The 17,211-nt window shown below is 33.8% G+C and overlaps 1 protein-coding gene across 10 annotated transcripts in view; it reads right to left on the reverse strand.

The window, feature by feature from the left end:
- Window positions 1-17,211, reverse strand: part of ERC1 (ELKS/RAB6-interacting/CAST family member 1) — a 457,438-nt gene that overhangs the window by 54,507 nt on the left and 385,720 nt on the right. For 6 of the 10 annotated variants that reach the window (XM_056800772.1, XM_056800770.1, XM_056800774.1 and 3 more), the window contains one exon: window positions 7,000-7,098. In XM_056800772.1, coding sequence (XP_056656750.1) covers window positions 7,000-7,098 — 99 coding nt within the window. Of the gene's footprint in view, window positions 1-5,087; window positions 5,155-6,999; window positions 7,099-17,211 lie in introns of all 10 variants that reach the window. The other 4 variants (XM_056800778.1, XM_056800777.1, XM_056800776.1 and 1 more) reach the window with 1 other exon arrangement.

Below are 17,211 nucleotides of genomic sequence, written 5' to 3' on the forward strand. Positions count from 1 at the left end.
GGAAGTAGAAGTGGTAGTTAAGGTGATATCAAGATAAGGAGCCAGGTCATACCAAGTAGAAACAGAAAATTTCTCTGTTTTAAGTAACATAAAAGACTCTAGGTAGCATTTTACAAGATCTTATTGGCAATATTACCCCTGACAAGAAACTAACGTAGGGTGTGTGAGTATGGATATTATGTATGTGTGTATTCCAATCTACTTCTCTGTAACTAACAATCCACATGCCTATTTTTATCTTTGAATTTCTCTTAAGAGAATAATCTATATATCCTGTTTGTAGATAACTGTGCTGATCACAATAAAGCTCAGAATTTTCTCAATAGGATTCAATGAAATCAGATTAATGATCCATTCAGGAAAAACTAAAGAAAAACTGTCTCTTGTCCTGACTGAATTAGTATGTCAGTATCATCCAGACTAAATAATGCAGGTGGATAATCCACAGGATAATGGAGAGAGGAATGGTAAGTATAAGTTGTTGTTTAGTTGTTTCAGTTGTGTGTGACTCTTCATGACACTTTTTGAGGTTTTCTTGGCAAAGATTTTGGAGTGATTTGCCATTTCCTTCTCCAGTTTATTTGACAGATTAGGAAACTGAGGCAAACAGGGTAAAGTGATTTGCCCAGGGTCACAATGCTAATAAGTATCTGAGGCATGATTAGACCTCAGGTTTTATTGACTCCAAGCTTAGCGCTATATCCACTGTACCACCCTGATGCATATTAGTAAACAGGACTTGGATGCCAGAAGTAGTATAAAATTATCATTAAAGAGATATATGAACAGAGAAGGAGGAGTCAGTCATGTAGTGAAAGAGAAGACTATAAGAGTGCCCGGATGCTGTACTGGTGCTCATATAATGTTGAAAGACCCAGAAGAAGGTCCATAACATGGAAAATCTATAAATAACACAGAAGAGTTCCATAGAATTAAAAAGTATGGATGGACAAAATGTCTGCCTTGATGACATCATAGATTCACTAAAGTACTTTATATTTTATTAAGTTCTCCTAGTCAACTGGCAGTTAAAATCCTTAGAAAATGAATATATCAAAGTTGTAGATGACCCAAAGAGCAAAGGAAAATAGCAAAATGGGTATAAATAGGATAGAGCATATTTGCAATGATGACCTATAGCAAGAATTGGCAAAAAGAATATTTTAGTGAATCTGTAAATTAAATGCTGGAAGTATACCCTCTTCATAAAATATTAAAAATAAATTCATTATCTAAATAGGTGTTAACATTTGGTTGCCATCTCACTTGGCTTGGGAAGTAAAATCATGTGTTTCTTGACCAAGATGCTTTCTAAGTGTTCTTATTCTGGCAAAAATTTTTACCTAAGTTTAATTTCTGAATAAATTATTATAATTTGTATAGATGTCATTTTTGATATCCATTTTGAGATTTCTTAATTATATATGAGCACCGTTGAGTCATTGTGGAGGGGGATAGCTGTCTTCGGAGGCAGGAAGACATAGCCATGTCTTATCTCTGACACAAAGTGGCTATAGGACTCTGAGCAAGGCACTTAATCTCTCAATGTGCTTGATTTCTCTCTATGGTTAGAAATTGCAGAGAAGATAGTTGCTCACTTACAATGGTAACAGAAGCTTCTTCACATAGAAGTGCCCTGAACCAATGAAATCATAAGCCCAATTCTTGATTATATATTATAGTATAAAATCACAAGTCTAGATATGAGAAAAACATCAATGACCCTGTTCACTATTGTTTTATATGTGCCATATTAGTTTTAATTGGACTTTAGACCCTTTGAGAGCAGACAACTAGTTTTATATTCTTTTAACTCTTACTATGCCTAGCAAAATGCTGAGCACATAGCTGGTCCTGACTAAATACTGATTTTTTGGGGGGGGCTTCCTCAATTCCTGGAACTGAGTTTTTAGAAAAGTGGATCACTGACCCATACTTCCAAGTCTCTGGGTAACAGCAGGGCAAAGTTCACAGAGAAGCCACTTAGCAGCCTTTTGTTATGGAGCTACCTGGGGATTAAACTCTTTACCAAGGAAGCTCAATGGATGCTACAATTAAACTGCTTTTCAACAAAGATTAGGCTTATTACTTTCCCTTTTAGGAAAGAAAATATTTCTACTTTTTATAGTTATGATCTTCTTGTTTCCTGAACTCTATTAGTATTTCAAATTCTACTCTAGCATTGTCTAGATGAACTCTGCTAAAGTTATCTTTGACCCATTTTTGAAAACCCTATTTTTCTTTTTGTTTCTTTTTTTTTTAAACCCTTACCTTCTGTCTTGGAGTCAATACTGTGTATTGACTCCAAGGCAGAAGAGTGGTAAGGGCTAGGCAATGGGGGTTAAGTGACTTGCCCAGGGTCACACAGCTAGGAAGTGGGTAAGGCCACATTTGAACCTAGGACCTCCCGTCTCTAGGCCTGGCTCTCAATCCACTGAGCTACCCAGCTGCCCCCAGAAAACCCTATTTTTCTATTCCCAAAACTGATTTTAATATTTATTATGTATGAAGATTTATAAAGTTATTTTCTCCAAGCTAATAACATTATCTCTATATACTATTCTACTTACTCTTGCTAGATGACATCTCCTACCCACAGAAAATTCCCTTGGAGATTTAAGAGACTTCTATTGCAGTGCTGATATCTGCAATGCATTAGTATGTTAAACACTTAGGAAATTAAAAAAGTAATCAGGAGATGATCAGAACAACCAAAATTGTAGAAACAAGGAAGATAATGTGGGGGAAAAACCCAACCCAAACTTAAAAAAATATTTTTTTTCTGAAAGGAAGCATTTCCTTTGCCAGTATTTCCATTGTCCCTAAAAATATTAAAGCATGTTAGGTTGGCAATAAAAGGAAAAGGTTTTTAGGTTATGTTTAGCTGCATTTTCCTTGTTATTAAATAGCAGAATCCAGATTCCAGAACATCTGTTACTTTGCTTTCAGCTTCCAACTTTCTTTTCTAGTTCTTATTTCAAGTCACTTTTACTGGTTAATTCTCCTTATCTACTTTGCTTAACCTCTTGGTAGTGCTTTCATCACTACTGATAGCCTTTTTTTTTTTAAATTTTGAATAAAATCCTCCATCTATGTAATTCAGTTTGAGTATTTGGTGAGGCTCAATGGATAGAGGCAGGAAAAAGGCAAAGTTATCGATATCAGATATTCCTAATGATTACCACTGTCCAAAAGTGGAAAAGGCTGCTTTAGAACATGGTAGCTTCTTCTTTATTGGAGGTAGTGAAGCAGGATAGCCATCTGGTTGGGTATTTTATAGTATTAATTTTTTTTGGATATGAGCTGGACTAGATAGTCACTGAGGGTCCTCCTCTGAAATTCTGAGAAGTTCAATACCACTAAATAGCGGTGGGAAAGACAGACCAAAGTAGTAGTATTTGGAACAAGTCATGAGGCATAATAATTTTTCAAGTATTTGTTGAATAAATAAGAAAAGCATTTAGAAAGAGTTTACTATGTGCCAGCAACTGTGATGAACTGGAGAGTGATTACCAGAAAAAAAAGACTTCTGTGAGAAGTCAAAAGGAGGGTGAGGCAATCCATAGGAAAGTCAACTGACAAGCTCTTTCCAGGAGCAAAGGTAATAAGATAATACAGATCTGACTGCTGAGTACAGAACAAGAGGTAGAAAACTGGTAGAGAGGATGACTGGTGAGAAATGGTGAGATGATTTCAGCCGGATTTCTGCATGGTATGTTAAGCACAATTTGGTCTGGTGATCTGGGACTAGGTTAGCTAAATCAAGAGTATAAATCCTAGAACACTGAAACATCTGATTAAAACTCTTGGAAAGGTTGGTTAGCAGGAATTGTAAATGAGGCATAGAATTCCACATCAAGATATGTATGGGGGTCTGAAGCTAATAAATGCTCTTCTAACCAAATATATCCCACATATAAATGACAGAAAAACTCTGATTCAAGCGAAATAGGTTTCTTTGATATCATTTATTTTTACAACTTGAGAGAAAGATTGATAAAATATATTATTTTTTTATCAACTGCTCTGCTTTATATCATTTGGATGTACTCATAAAGATTATTAGCATCTAAATTTTCCCAGCTTTAGCCGCATCTCAGAAAGTTCCATTGCTATTTCTTGAAGAGGTTTTTTTTTTAATTGGTATTGGTTATATTACTTTCTTTCATACGTTCTAGGTATAAGTTATTTGGGATTTTCCCTAAATTATATACCCATTTCCATCAACTTACCTCATCATTCTTGTTTGTGCTCCCTACTGAGTGTTCTAATCACTTTAGGCAGTTTAATATCAAGGCAAGACATTTCAAATCATCAATGAATATAACTTAATTATCATAATTATTATTTTTGTTACAGAAAAGGATTTCTAAGTGAACATCCAGGGCATAAGATTAAAGGGAGATGTAATCACAGCTTTATTAAATTTTGGTCTGGAAATAAAAATGTAGACACTATCCTGGTAGTTATTTAACATAGCTATTATCCTAGAAAAAATGGTTCTATCGAATAACTTTTTTTAAATCCCTGTTCCCTTTTTCCCAATATTAGCAGTTTTAATTTTTTAAAATGTTGTAGGGGCTAAACTATTGCTTCCAGTAATTCAAATGAGTATCCCATGTCAATAGCCTTAGAACATTTATAGATAGAAATGAAATAAGACTTAAATTGGATGTCTCTTTAAAACTTTAGGGCTTTTAAAAAGACTTCATGTATGGATAATTGATGTATAAAAATAATCTGTCCAAAGCCCAAGCCAGATTTCTTCCATTTGGAAAAATGGCACAGTATAGGATCTATTTTCTGCTGTCAGTTTTATTAGAAACATAGTGTTGCCAAGACTCTATGAGAGCATCCTAAATATGATCATCTATTAATAAAATCATAGCTAGAAAAATTAATTATATGCCCTGGAAGTTCTTCCCAATAAAAACACACAACGGGAACAACACCATCACCCAAACACAAGGATGTCAGAAACACAACACATTCACCATGTGAAAAAAGGGGAAATTCATGAATCACACAGAAGCAAGTGATTGTGTAAAAAAACAACTTTTCTACAATTAAGGAAAACTGATTCTCACCGTTCTGAACAAAATGGCTGAACTAAGAGCATCTGATTGGCTATGCCCATATACCCTCCTCCTCATCCTATTGGAAGAGAGATGACAAGGGCAATAAGGCCCCAGAGCAGCATGGGAATGAAAAAAAGTTGGTTAGTATTTAAAACAGACATATGTATAAAGTAGAAGAGGCTAGATTCTAATTTTCTTATTTTTGTCCTTTCCACCCCTACCCCCCATCAGTTTTCTGACTCATTAAGAATAGTTTTCTCATAGATAAAAGTTAAATTTCAGGTGATTTTGGATTTAAAAAGACACCCTCATAACCTTACATTCTCAAAATTTGGCTAAAAAAGAGAATAAGCCTATTCTATTCATCAAACTCTTCCAAAAGTTCACCCTTCATTATCTAGTTCAAAAAATGTGTTTCTAGTATGTGTATATTATAATTCATATATTCTACTCTATTATCTTTAAGAGGTGAAGTCTTTATCATAAACTGGTTCTAGCAAAATTGTGAATTAGGCTGTTTCTTCCAAACCTGTTTTATGTACCCTTTCTTTAACTTAAAAGGGATCTATCTTTCTAGCTTGTATGCTATTATTTGTTTGCTTTGTTGTCCTACATCCCCATTAACAACTGCTCTTAAAAAAAGAGCTTGTCATCTATAATATATACTTATTTTAAATTTTATCTAATATTTGACTTCTAAGAGTTATCTGCAATTCAAGGTTTTGCATTAATAATGGAATAAAAATGTATTCTTTCTTATTAAAGGAATATTTTAAAGGAAGAGTTAAAACACTTATTGAGGTTGGCTTCCATTTTGCTTATTTATACTATAATGCCCTCTCTCTCTTCCTCCATGTGAGACCAACTTATATTGGTATAATATATGATATGCTACTATAAGTAGACATTCGCATTAAAAAATGAGTTAGAAACCATTGCTTTGATCTATAATATTTCTGTCTCTTCTAAAAGACACTGGAGGGGCTGTTATGGTAGAGATGGCTAACAGAGGAATTTTCCTTTACTTTTTTAGTCATATGGATATAATTAATCATTTTTTTCCTTTGGAAAATATTTTAAGATTAGGTGTGATGGAGATGTTGAAATTAGATTCTAGGGAATAGGATATAAGGCAATTCTTTCACTTCTTCCCCCCCATTCATCACTTAAAAGACCCTAGAAGACTCCCTCCCCTATTCCTTTCCTCAAGAAAGAATATAATTAGATATGGTTGTCTTCACTATATAGATGAGAAAATGAAGGAAGGGGATTTTCTTGAGAATGACTCATGCTGGAGGATTCTTCTAAATGAACAGAAGAGACTCCACATTTGAGTTCCTAATCCTAGGAGTCACTGAAAAGAGATTTGGAAAACTGCAATTAAATCAAAGATAGCTCATATTTTGATTTATGTTCTGGGGGTAATTTATTTTCCTAGAACTCCCATTTCCATTTGTCATCTATGTGGCCCAGGGCACAGTGTGGTATGTATTTCTATTATGCCAAAGAGATAATTTGTTTTTACTTCCTTTTATGCCCTCCACTGAACTCACAAGACAACAGTTTCAATTTGCTTTGCTCATAGGACACAGTTCCTTTCATGGGAAAAAGTAGAACAACTGTGGATCCATGCTATGTTTCAGAAGGAGAATAAAGAAGGAATTTCTCAAGTATTAAAAAATTTAGAACAATTTGTTCTTATTCTTAAAACTTTTGAGTAGCCAATTTTTTTTAAAGGTTCAAAATCACCACCATACCACACAGAGATTCTATGCATGGAAATAACTAGGGAATAGTTTTCAGGAAATTAACTGCTCATTTTTCTGTCTTAACACTATATCAGAATGAAGATTCAACATGCAGATGTAAAATATACCTCACATGTTTCCAACATATGAATGAAAGACAAGAGAAGGCATACCTGGTCTGGGGAGGGTTTGTGGTTGGTTTGGCTGGAATGAGAAGACTTGAAGTGGTCATCCTCATAATTGTCAGCCATCAGCTTCATGCGATTTTGAGTCTAAAAAGACATACAATATTGTTTAGATAAAATTCCTATGGCACAAGAAAACAAAATTCAAAAGCTTTTAAAGAATTTCATTAAAGGCCAACAATAATGCCAGGAGAATACATTCAGCAACGGGTTTTGGAATTAAACATTAAATATGAGACAAGTCACAGACACTTAAGTTGTGTAAGGGACTTGATAACAAATTATTTTTTTCTTCCATCTTTATGTCTAAATAATTTCCCATCTACTTCCCATGCCTTAAAAGAAGACAAATTGAAAGTGAGTGATCTTATAAGAGTCTACTCGTTTAAAACTCTGAATTAAAGTAGCAAATAAATACTTCTGTGAGGAAATAAGCAAATATTACAATTTATAATCATTCAATAATGTAAGCAATTGTCATTTAGGACAATTTGAATTGAGCAGTTTGCACTAAAGCTTATTAAATTAGTAACATTAAGATGCTAGAAGAGAAATGCTTTAAGATTTATAGATCTGCCCATATTTTTGTACCACTTTCTCCATATTCTAATAAAAATTGAACAATTTTTCTTAATGGCATATCTTAAATTGCTACAGATCTTGAAATGTTAGACATGAACTGAACATGACATTTGTGGGAAAACCATTCTGGCAGCTAAGTGTAAGATGCAGGGAGAAACCTGAGGCAGGGAGACGAACTAAAAGGCCATTGCCAATAGCCTAGGAATGAGGTGAGGAAGAGTCAGAATCAGAATAGTAGCTCTATGAGTTGACTGAAAAGAACATATGTTATGCAAAGGTAAAATGGACAGACTGCCAACAGATTAGACATGAAGAGTGAGAGAGTGGAGGGGTCAAGATGTTGCCTAGGTTGTGAGATGAGATGTCTGGGAGAATGATGGTGTCTTCAACAATAATAAAGAAGTCGTAATAAGGGGAGCTTTCTGGGAAAAGATAATGAGTTCTGTTTGATTCCTATTGAGTTTGAGAGGCTTATGGGGCATCCAGTTTGATCCATCCAAAAGGTAGGTGGTGATGTGAGACTGTAGCTCAAGAAAGAAGTTAGAGCTGGATTAAGTAAATCTGCATAGGCATAGACTTGAGCATTGAAACAGTGGGAAATGGTAAGAGTAACAAGAGAGATGGTATAGAGAAAAAAAAAGAGAGTCGAGAACCCAGCCTTGGAGGACACTTGTTGTTAGAGGGGCTGACCTGCATCAAGATCCAAGAAGAAGCAGTCATACATGGAGAAGGAGAATGAAGAAGTGATCAAAAGTATCAAAAGTGGCAGAGGGGGCAATAAAGATGTTAAGAAAAGTGTTTTATATGCCTTAATGGGACATTAATAATGTTCATAAATGTTAATTGGGGTAAGCCTCCATCAAGGTTCCCTTTTGATTCTTTTCATGCTATAGAAATGAGCCTAGGTTTAAAATTCACATCATCATTATAGTATTAAACATTAAAAATGTTAAACATGACAATTCCTTAAAAAAGTTTGCTCCCTCTAAGTGCAAGGTTGGAGGTAGAATTGCAAAATAGATAGAGCTTTGTTCAAGTCAGGAAAGCCTTGTGTATATGTTTATATTTAGTGATGATATAAACTAACCAAAAGAAATGTGAAAGAGAAGCTTGAAAGGAAATTTTTATTTGAAATGATACTGACTTGCTTATCTCTATCAAGCATTTTTTTAAAATAACCTTTATTCTGCAATGACTTAACTAGAGTTCTTTATATCTGCACTGAGGAACTAACAAAGTTTATTTAGGATAGTAAGATGAGGAGGCAGCTGGGTAGCTAAGTGTATTGAGAGCCAGGCCTAGAGACAGAAGGTCCTGGGTTCAAATCTTGATGCAGACACTTTCTAGCTGTGTGACCCCGGGCAAGTCACTTAGCCCCTACTGCCAAGCCCTTACTGCTCTTCTTCTGCCTTGGAACCAATACTCAATATTAATTCTAAGATGGATGATAAGGGTTTTTAAAAAAAAAGGAGAGTAAGAAGAATCAGAAATTTTAGGACTCAAACTTTTTAGTAAAAATGAAAAAAAATACACTATAATATTTTCCAGAATCTTTCTTAAGACTAGAATGAAAACAAGTAACACATTCTATCATAAATTTTAAAGGCATTCTCTATATGTCATGCAAGAATGAACACATATGGACACTGCCACTTAGTTTCTGGAATAATCATGTCACTTGCCTTAGCTACAGAATCAAAGTCCATTAAAGGAATAATAATAATAACTAGCATTTATATAGCATTGTAAGACTTACAAAACACTTTACATGTTATCACAATTGATTATAGATGATGATAGCTTTTGATTTTCATTTATTTTATAAATCTATATATACTCATTTAACTTTTTGGTAAAAGAATTGTGTTATAATTCCCTGGTCTATCATTTTTTAAAAATGTCTAGGTAGGAATTTTTAAAAAAATTATCATCAATCATCATCATCATCAATTGGAGAGATAGCAAGATGTCACTATACCACACATGAGGGTAAGATCTTTATTTGAGAGAGAATTTGCTACCTGTGCATAGCTAACGTTAGTTATCTCATAGATCTGATACTTCCTTATGGGGAGATGTACATGCTATATAAGAACTACGAACTTCAGAGGATGGCAGTCCATAATTTGTTATTTCCTTCAACTAAATATTAAACATAAAGACAAACTCTAAATTTATAAACTGGCATTTTTATTCAAGAGTTCTTATTATATTCCAAATACTTGAATGTTTGCTTGTTTGTTTTTTGGCAAAGCCAAATGGGCAGAATCTAATGGGCAGAATCCCCTATTCAAGAAATCTAGCATGGTTTGTTTTACTATTTAGGTACAAATACTAAATGCCAGAGCTACAGTCATTTTTAATTGAGGTTATGAACTTAGGATTCCTAGGAATTAAATAGCTAAAAAGCCAGAGGGTTTGTTCCTCCAGCTTTCTTGCTTATATAACTCCCCTTTATTAATTTGATTTGAAGTTCACCAAAACAGACTAAGATACAGACTTCATTTCACATCACTACCACAACCACCACATCACTCTATTTATCCCTTCTTATAAATCTGATACAACTCTTTCCAAGATCTAATTTAATAACTTGTTTTTTTGCAAACTGTGTCTATTCTCCAAGAAAATTCAAACTGTTATGGTGTGAACAAACAAGAAAATGTGAGCTCCTATTTGCTGGGTCCAATATGAGATTTTAAACAGAAGGATATGAAATGAAATGTCAGAGTAAAGTTTTTCTCTACCTCAGAGAAGACAGTTGACTTACTTATGACTTGATTTGGAGAGGAGTTTTATGGAAAAATAGTTTCAAGGACTTTGTCACAACAAACTTTAGCTATAATTCCTCCTTCTCTGGTATGAAATCTTGGTATTCTTCATTTTCTCTTTCAATCAAAATAATTTCCTCACTTTCCTAACCTTCCTTTTCTCTTTTTAAGCTGAGGGTATACGCTTAGACTGTAAAAGAGTTATTACAGCTCTCCTATGCTCTGATCACAAGTCTGAAAGAGTGTAAGAGAAACAGCTAATAAAGATTTAGGAAATTGAAAACCAAGAAGTTTCAAAACACACAAAAATAATTTATGACCCCAAAAGAATGTTTCTTATAATTTTATGCACCTTATTTTTCCTAAAGTTAGAAAATTAGACCAATAAAAGAAGCATGGGAAAAAATGTGATTAAAAAAAAAGGTACAATCTTCAGACAGAGATCAAGTCATACACCAGACAGCTGAAAAATTACTTCAGCTTTCTCTGGAGTAACACCTTAGTAAGCATTACATACCATAATAAAATGTAGAACACATTTTTATCTCACAGTAGGAAAGAGTAACCTAGGACTTCGAGAGAGAGAGAGATTTTTGTATTCTAACTTTATTTTGGAACTGGAAGAGATCTTCTGAACAGGAATGCTACCTACGTCCTCTTATTCTGGGAAGTTCTTGTCCAAGTTTTCCTGCAAATCTTCCATAATAGGATCTACTCGAACTATTAAGGGGGCTTTCCTTGAGATATCCTGACATTATGTAGATACCCAAAAGGGCACATGGGCTTTTCATTGATCATTTTTTTGCATTAAAATTTTTTTATCTCCATATTATTCATTCTTGTAAGTGAACAATCCCATAAAATGAAAATCACAAAAACATTTTCCCAAATAAACAAGTGATAAATCATGTGTTTCAATGATCTTCTTATCAGCACATATTAATAATCAGAGTTCCACTGAAGAAAGCAATTTTATTGTATGTTTCAAAGAAACCTAAATGGTTCAAACTTGTTCATGGAAAGCCTCTAAGGTTTTATTTTATTCTTAATCAAATGCTTTCTTATTGTCAACAAACAATAAGTGCAATATAATTTTTTATTTTCTAAACATTTCAAATTATGTGATGTAAAGATAAGTATGATATGTTGCAGAATATAATTGACAAAAAAATACCCATTTCCTTGATGTCTGTATCTAGTTTAGTGTCATAAAAATTTTTGTATAAATGGGAAAGTGAAGCTATGGAGTGTTTTATTTTTTTTATCTTTTTAACATTATTTTATTTGGTCATTTTCATACATTATTCATTGAAAAAAAAGATAATTTTCTTTTCCTCCCCCCTCCTCCTGTCACCCTTCCCCTAGCTAATGCGCAATTCCACTGGGTATCACATGTGTCCTTGATCCAAACTCATTTCCATGTTATTGGTTTTTATTGAGTGTTTTATTAATAATTTCTCAATCACACTTTTGGAGGACAAGAAAAAAAGACTGTTTTTTAGAATTATTTGGTATTCTTCCTCCCTGTGAAGAGGTTACACAATGTCCTAAAATTATGTTGCCTCCAGCATAGTTCTCCTCTATGCATGCTTAATCTAGATCAGCTTCTCTTGTAATCATAGTTTTCTTTAGTGTAGGTTCTGCTTCCTCACGTATTAGGAAATAGAGAACTGAGATGTTAGAATCTGATAAAATGGCTCCCCAGAGATTAATAATGAAAAGATTTTATTTTAAGAATCATAGGATCATAGATTTAGAGTGGAAAGGTACTAGAGGCCATATAGTCTAATACTTTAATGTTACAAATGTGGAAAATAGGGACAGAGTTTTATTTAATTTGAGGTCTGGAACTTAAGAGTGCTTCAAAGGCTAAGCTATGTCATTTGACACAAGGAATTTTCTTTTTCTTTTTTTCTTTTTTTTTTAAATTTTATAATATTTTATTTGATCATTTCCAAGCATTATTCATTAAAGACAAAGATCATTTTCTCTTCCTCCCCCCCAGCCCCCATAGCCGACGCGTGATTCCACTGGGTATCACATGTGTTCTTGATTCGAACCCATTGCCATGTTGTTGATATTTGCATTAAAGTGTTCGTTTAGAGTCTCTCCTCTGTCATGTCCCCTCAACCGCTGTAGTCAGGCAGTTGCTTTTCCTTGGTGTTTTTACTCCCACAGTTTATCCACTGCTTATGAATAGTGGTTTTTTCTCCTAGATCCCTGATGATTGTTCAGGGCCATTGCATTGACCCTAATGGAGAAGTCCATTATGTTAGATTGTACCACAGTGTATCAGTCTCTGTGTAATTTCTTTCCTAACCTCCAGTCTCTCATCTCCAACTGCCCAATGGACAAAGGTTAAACAGCTGAGGCCCAAATACAGATCCCTAGGGCCTTCAAATGGCCATCTCCTGCCAATCTGACATTTAATCTTTAACAATGGCTTTTTGACACCATCCATTCAAATAGTTCCAAATCTGTCTGACTGTACCATCCACTGTTTAGTTCATGTTTCTCCATATTTATAGTACAAAATATTTCACTGAATGCTTTGCTAAAATCTGGGGCAAATAATATCTACAGCATTCTGTCTGAAAAGAAAATGAGGTCAATATGTAATGACCTGCTCTAAATGAAGTCAAATGGACTCTTTATAATCTCATCTTCTAACCATCTCTTTAATGATACCTTCTAGACTATTCAAAGGAATAGAAGCCAAGTTACCTCTTCACTTCTTTTTAAATTTTTTTGAACTGACATTATTTTTCCTTTCCAGTATTACGGTACCTCTCATATTTTGCATGATCTTTCAAATATCCCTTCCAGGGATCTTTAGTATCACAGAATGTGGTTCATCAGGGGTGAGTGCTTTGAATTTACAAAGAGCAATTCTATGAGCACTCTCTCCTTATGTATCCTGGGAATCAACTTCCTGTCATTTCCAATGCAAATATTATTTTCCTCATGAGAAAATCTGAAGTAAAACAAGCCTTTAGAACCTCTGCCTTCTCACTACTGTCAATCCCCATCACCCTATTTGCTCCCAAACTGTGGCCCTTTTCCTTTTCCTAAACTCCTCTTTCCCTTAATGTAAAGAACACACATATACATCCCCACCCTCCAATACTCTTACATCATGCATGCCAGAGCTGCTCCGATAATGAGATGATAATAGCCTATCATTTCATGGATGTTCATAAACATAACTGATGCAGCTTAAACTTATAGTGCTCAGCCTCCTATAAATGTCATACATATTGGCCACACAAACTGCCTTTTGAATAGCGTAAGCTCATAATTTTTCTTAATTATCTACCAGTTAAAAACCCAAGGGATCAAACCTTTCTCTGCAGTCACAGAATCATTATGAATTTGAAAAGTTTCCATGGGTTAAAGATTGTAACAATTACAACAATGCTTAGGAAGTTTTTTTGATGGCAGCATTTTTTTGTTCTGTTTTGTATAGTATTGATGTTCTTTAAAAAAACCAAGCAAATTAAAAAAAAAAACTGTTAATACTTGTTAATACTGTAACAAATAAAAAGGGTGGTCTGACCAGAATTATAAACATTTATTAATAAAACTAGAGAGAGAGAGAGAGAGAGAGAGAGAGAGAAGGAAAGGAGAGAGAGGGAGAGAAGGAAGGAGAGAGAGAGAGAGTTTTAGTTTTAAAACCAAAATGATTATGTATAAATAAAAGTTTACATTCAGAGTAAGAATATAATGGACCAAACATTATTCTTATCATGAAATAAGCATATCCCTAAACTATTTCGTTGTTTTGGACACTACAAGACTTGTTGGTTGGTTTTGCTTAATTTTCAATTTCAAAATATTGATTGTTAACTTTTCTTTTATACATCACTAAAATTTCTTCCATTATCTCTCCCACTGTAGCCTTCCAGAAAGCCCCTTGGATATAATAAATAATGCTTTTGAAAGGAAAAAAAAGGCCCAAAATGAAGCAAAACTAATCAGTATGCGTTTGCCTTATTTTACCATGCTTTGCTTTATTGTACTTCACAGATACTGTATTTTTTACAAACTGAAGGTGTGTGGCACCCCTTCACTGAACAAGTCTATCAGTGTCATTTGTTCAATAGCATGTGCTCACAACGTCTCTCTGTCATAATTCTCAAAATATTTCAAACTTTTTCATTATTATATCTGTCATAGCAACCCGTGATCAGTGATGTTTGATGCTACCATTGTAATGGTTTATAGGCACAAGGATACATACTCATAAGACAACAAATTGATAAATGTTGTGTGCATTCAGACCACTAATGACCTGTCATTTCCCTAACTCTCTCCCTCTCCTATGGCCTCCCTAATCCCTAAGATACAACAATATTGGAGAACATCACATAAACTTAAGATGATAAAGCAGTAACTGGGTTTGAGAAGATTGACTCCAATTCTGAAGAAAGTTCTCTCGTAGGTAAAATGCTAACAAATAGCATTAAATCCTACAGAGGAATTTTTCCAGAAAGGAAGAGTCAATTGATGTGACAGACTCCATTGCCGTGTTTTAAGAAATTGTCACCATCACCTCAAGTTCCCTGATGAGTCAGCAACCATCAACATCAAGGAAAGGTCCTCTACCAGTAAAACCATTACAACTTGCTGAAGGCTTAGATATGGTTAACATTTTTTTTAAACAATAAAGCACTTTTAAAATTAAAGTATGTATATTTATTTAGACATAAAACCATGGCACACATTGATCACAGCATAGTATTAACATGAATTTTTTTTTGTAAACCCTTACCTTCCACCTTAGAATCAGTACTTTGTATTGGTTCCAAGGCAGAAGAGTGGTTGGTAAGGGACAGGCAATGGGGGTTAAGTGACTTGCCCAGGGTGGAAAGTGTCTGAGGCCAGATTTGAACCTAGGACCTCCCATCTCAAGGCCTGCCTCTCAATCCACTGAGCTACCCAGTTGCCACCTAAACATAACTTTTCACATGTACTGAGAAACAAAAAAAAATTGCATGACTTTTCCTTATTGTGATAATTGCTTTATTGCAGTGGTTAGAAATGAACCTAAAATATCTCTGAGGTATGCCTGTACTGAAAAACGTTTTAAAATATATGTAATGACCACATCTAAAGGACCTCCCGGCTCAGTCAAACAGTTGAGGGAAGGTGTCTTCTATCTCTTCCTTTGGGTCATGCTCATTCTTTGTAATTTTGCAATATTCTTGAAGTCATTGGGAATTTTGTTTGTTTGGCTCTGCCTACTTTATTTTATTATACTGGGCACACCTCTCCATACTTCTTTCCATTCGTCATATTCTATCACATTGGTGTGTTACAACTTATTTAGCCGTTACTCACTTAATGGGCATATACTTTACTTCTAATTCTTTGCTACCAAAAAGTGTTGCTATTAATATTTTATGGACCTTGTTCTTTTCAATGAATACTTGGAGTTATAAGCCTATGAGTGAAAACTCTGAATCAAAGGGTGTGGGCATTTCAGTCACTTGACCTACATAATTTCCTAGTTTTCCAAAATGGTTATACTGATGTATATAAAGGTCCAACAACACAGGACTTCCATAACTATTCCAACACTATCTACTCCCAGCATTCTGTCATCTTTGCCAAATGCCTGGATAGCTGGTAAAACTTGAGTTATTCCCTTTTAAATTTGAATTTCTTTTTGAGAAATCTGAATTATTAGTGATTTGGAGCATTCTTTCATGTGACTGTTAATAGTCTGTAATTCTTCTTTTGAGAACTATTAATTCATATATGTTTGGCCATTGTCTTTTAGGGAGTGGATTTTGGTCTGTATAACAGATATGTGTATCTGCTAGCCCTTTCTGAGAAATCTAATACAAATATTTTTTCCTTATTTAACTATTTTCCTTCTTATTCTAGATGGATTTTATTTGTACAGAAGCTTCATAGTTTCAAAGTTGACTTTTATCTTTTGTAATTGCCTCAATCTCTTACTTGGATAAGTCAGATAGAGCTACCCAGTTGCCACCTAAACATAACTTGATGTTGATGTAGAGCTACTCACAGTGCTAAAAGGTATATGATGTATTTCTCTTCTAATTTTTTTAAAGCAATCATCTTTTAATATTAAGGTCATGTAAAAATAAACTCATTTTGAAGTGTTAGCTTAATTGAATTAATTATGAAAACAGGCATAAGGTATTTCCCTAATTTCTACCAATTGCTTTTTGGTGTTTCCAAGAGTATTTTTTTTTCAATTAGGAAGTATTTTCTAAGTAATTTATGTTTTGTGTTTTATAAAACACTCAGTTACTGAGTTATATTATTTCTGGTTCTCCTTTACCTTGTTTTTAGTACTGATCCACTTCTCTATTTGAAAAACAAAGTTAAATGGTTTTGATGATTGCTACTTTTTAATATAATGTGAGATGCTATTCCCCAGGAAGTGTAATTCCCTTTTTATTCTTACTTTTTTTCATTATTTTCTTTGACATTCTAGATCTTTTGTTTTAACAAATGAATTTTATTATTTTATTGAATTCTCTAAAATATACCTTCAACAGTTTTACTAGTGAAACATTAAATTGTAAATTAACTTTGGCAGTATCATTTTTATTGTATCAGCATAGCCCAGTAATAAGAAATTAATATTCTTTCATCTATTTACATTGTTCTTCATTTCTTTAAGGAACATTTTGTCATTGAACTTCTATATATCAATATTGATGATATGGATTTGTAGGTTTCCATTGCTTCATTTTTCCCTGGTTTAAATATTAGGACTATATTTGTCTCATAAAATAAGTTTAGTAGATTGCTCTCCTTAATTCTAAATAATAATTTGTGTAGTATTGGAATCAGTTTTTAAAAATGTTGT

This window comes from Monodelphis domestica, chromosome 5 (genome assembly GCF_027887165.1).
Source record: "Monodelphis domestica isolate mMonDom1 chromosome 5, mMonDom1.pri, whole genome shotgun sequence".
Classification (NCBI taxonomy): Eukaryota; Metazoa; Chordata; class Mammalia; order Didelphimorphia; family Didelphidae; genus Monodelphis; species Monodelphis domestica.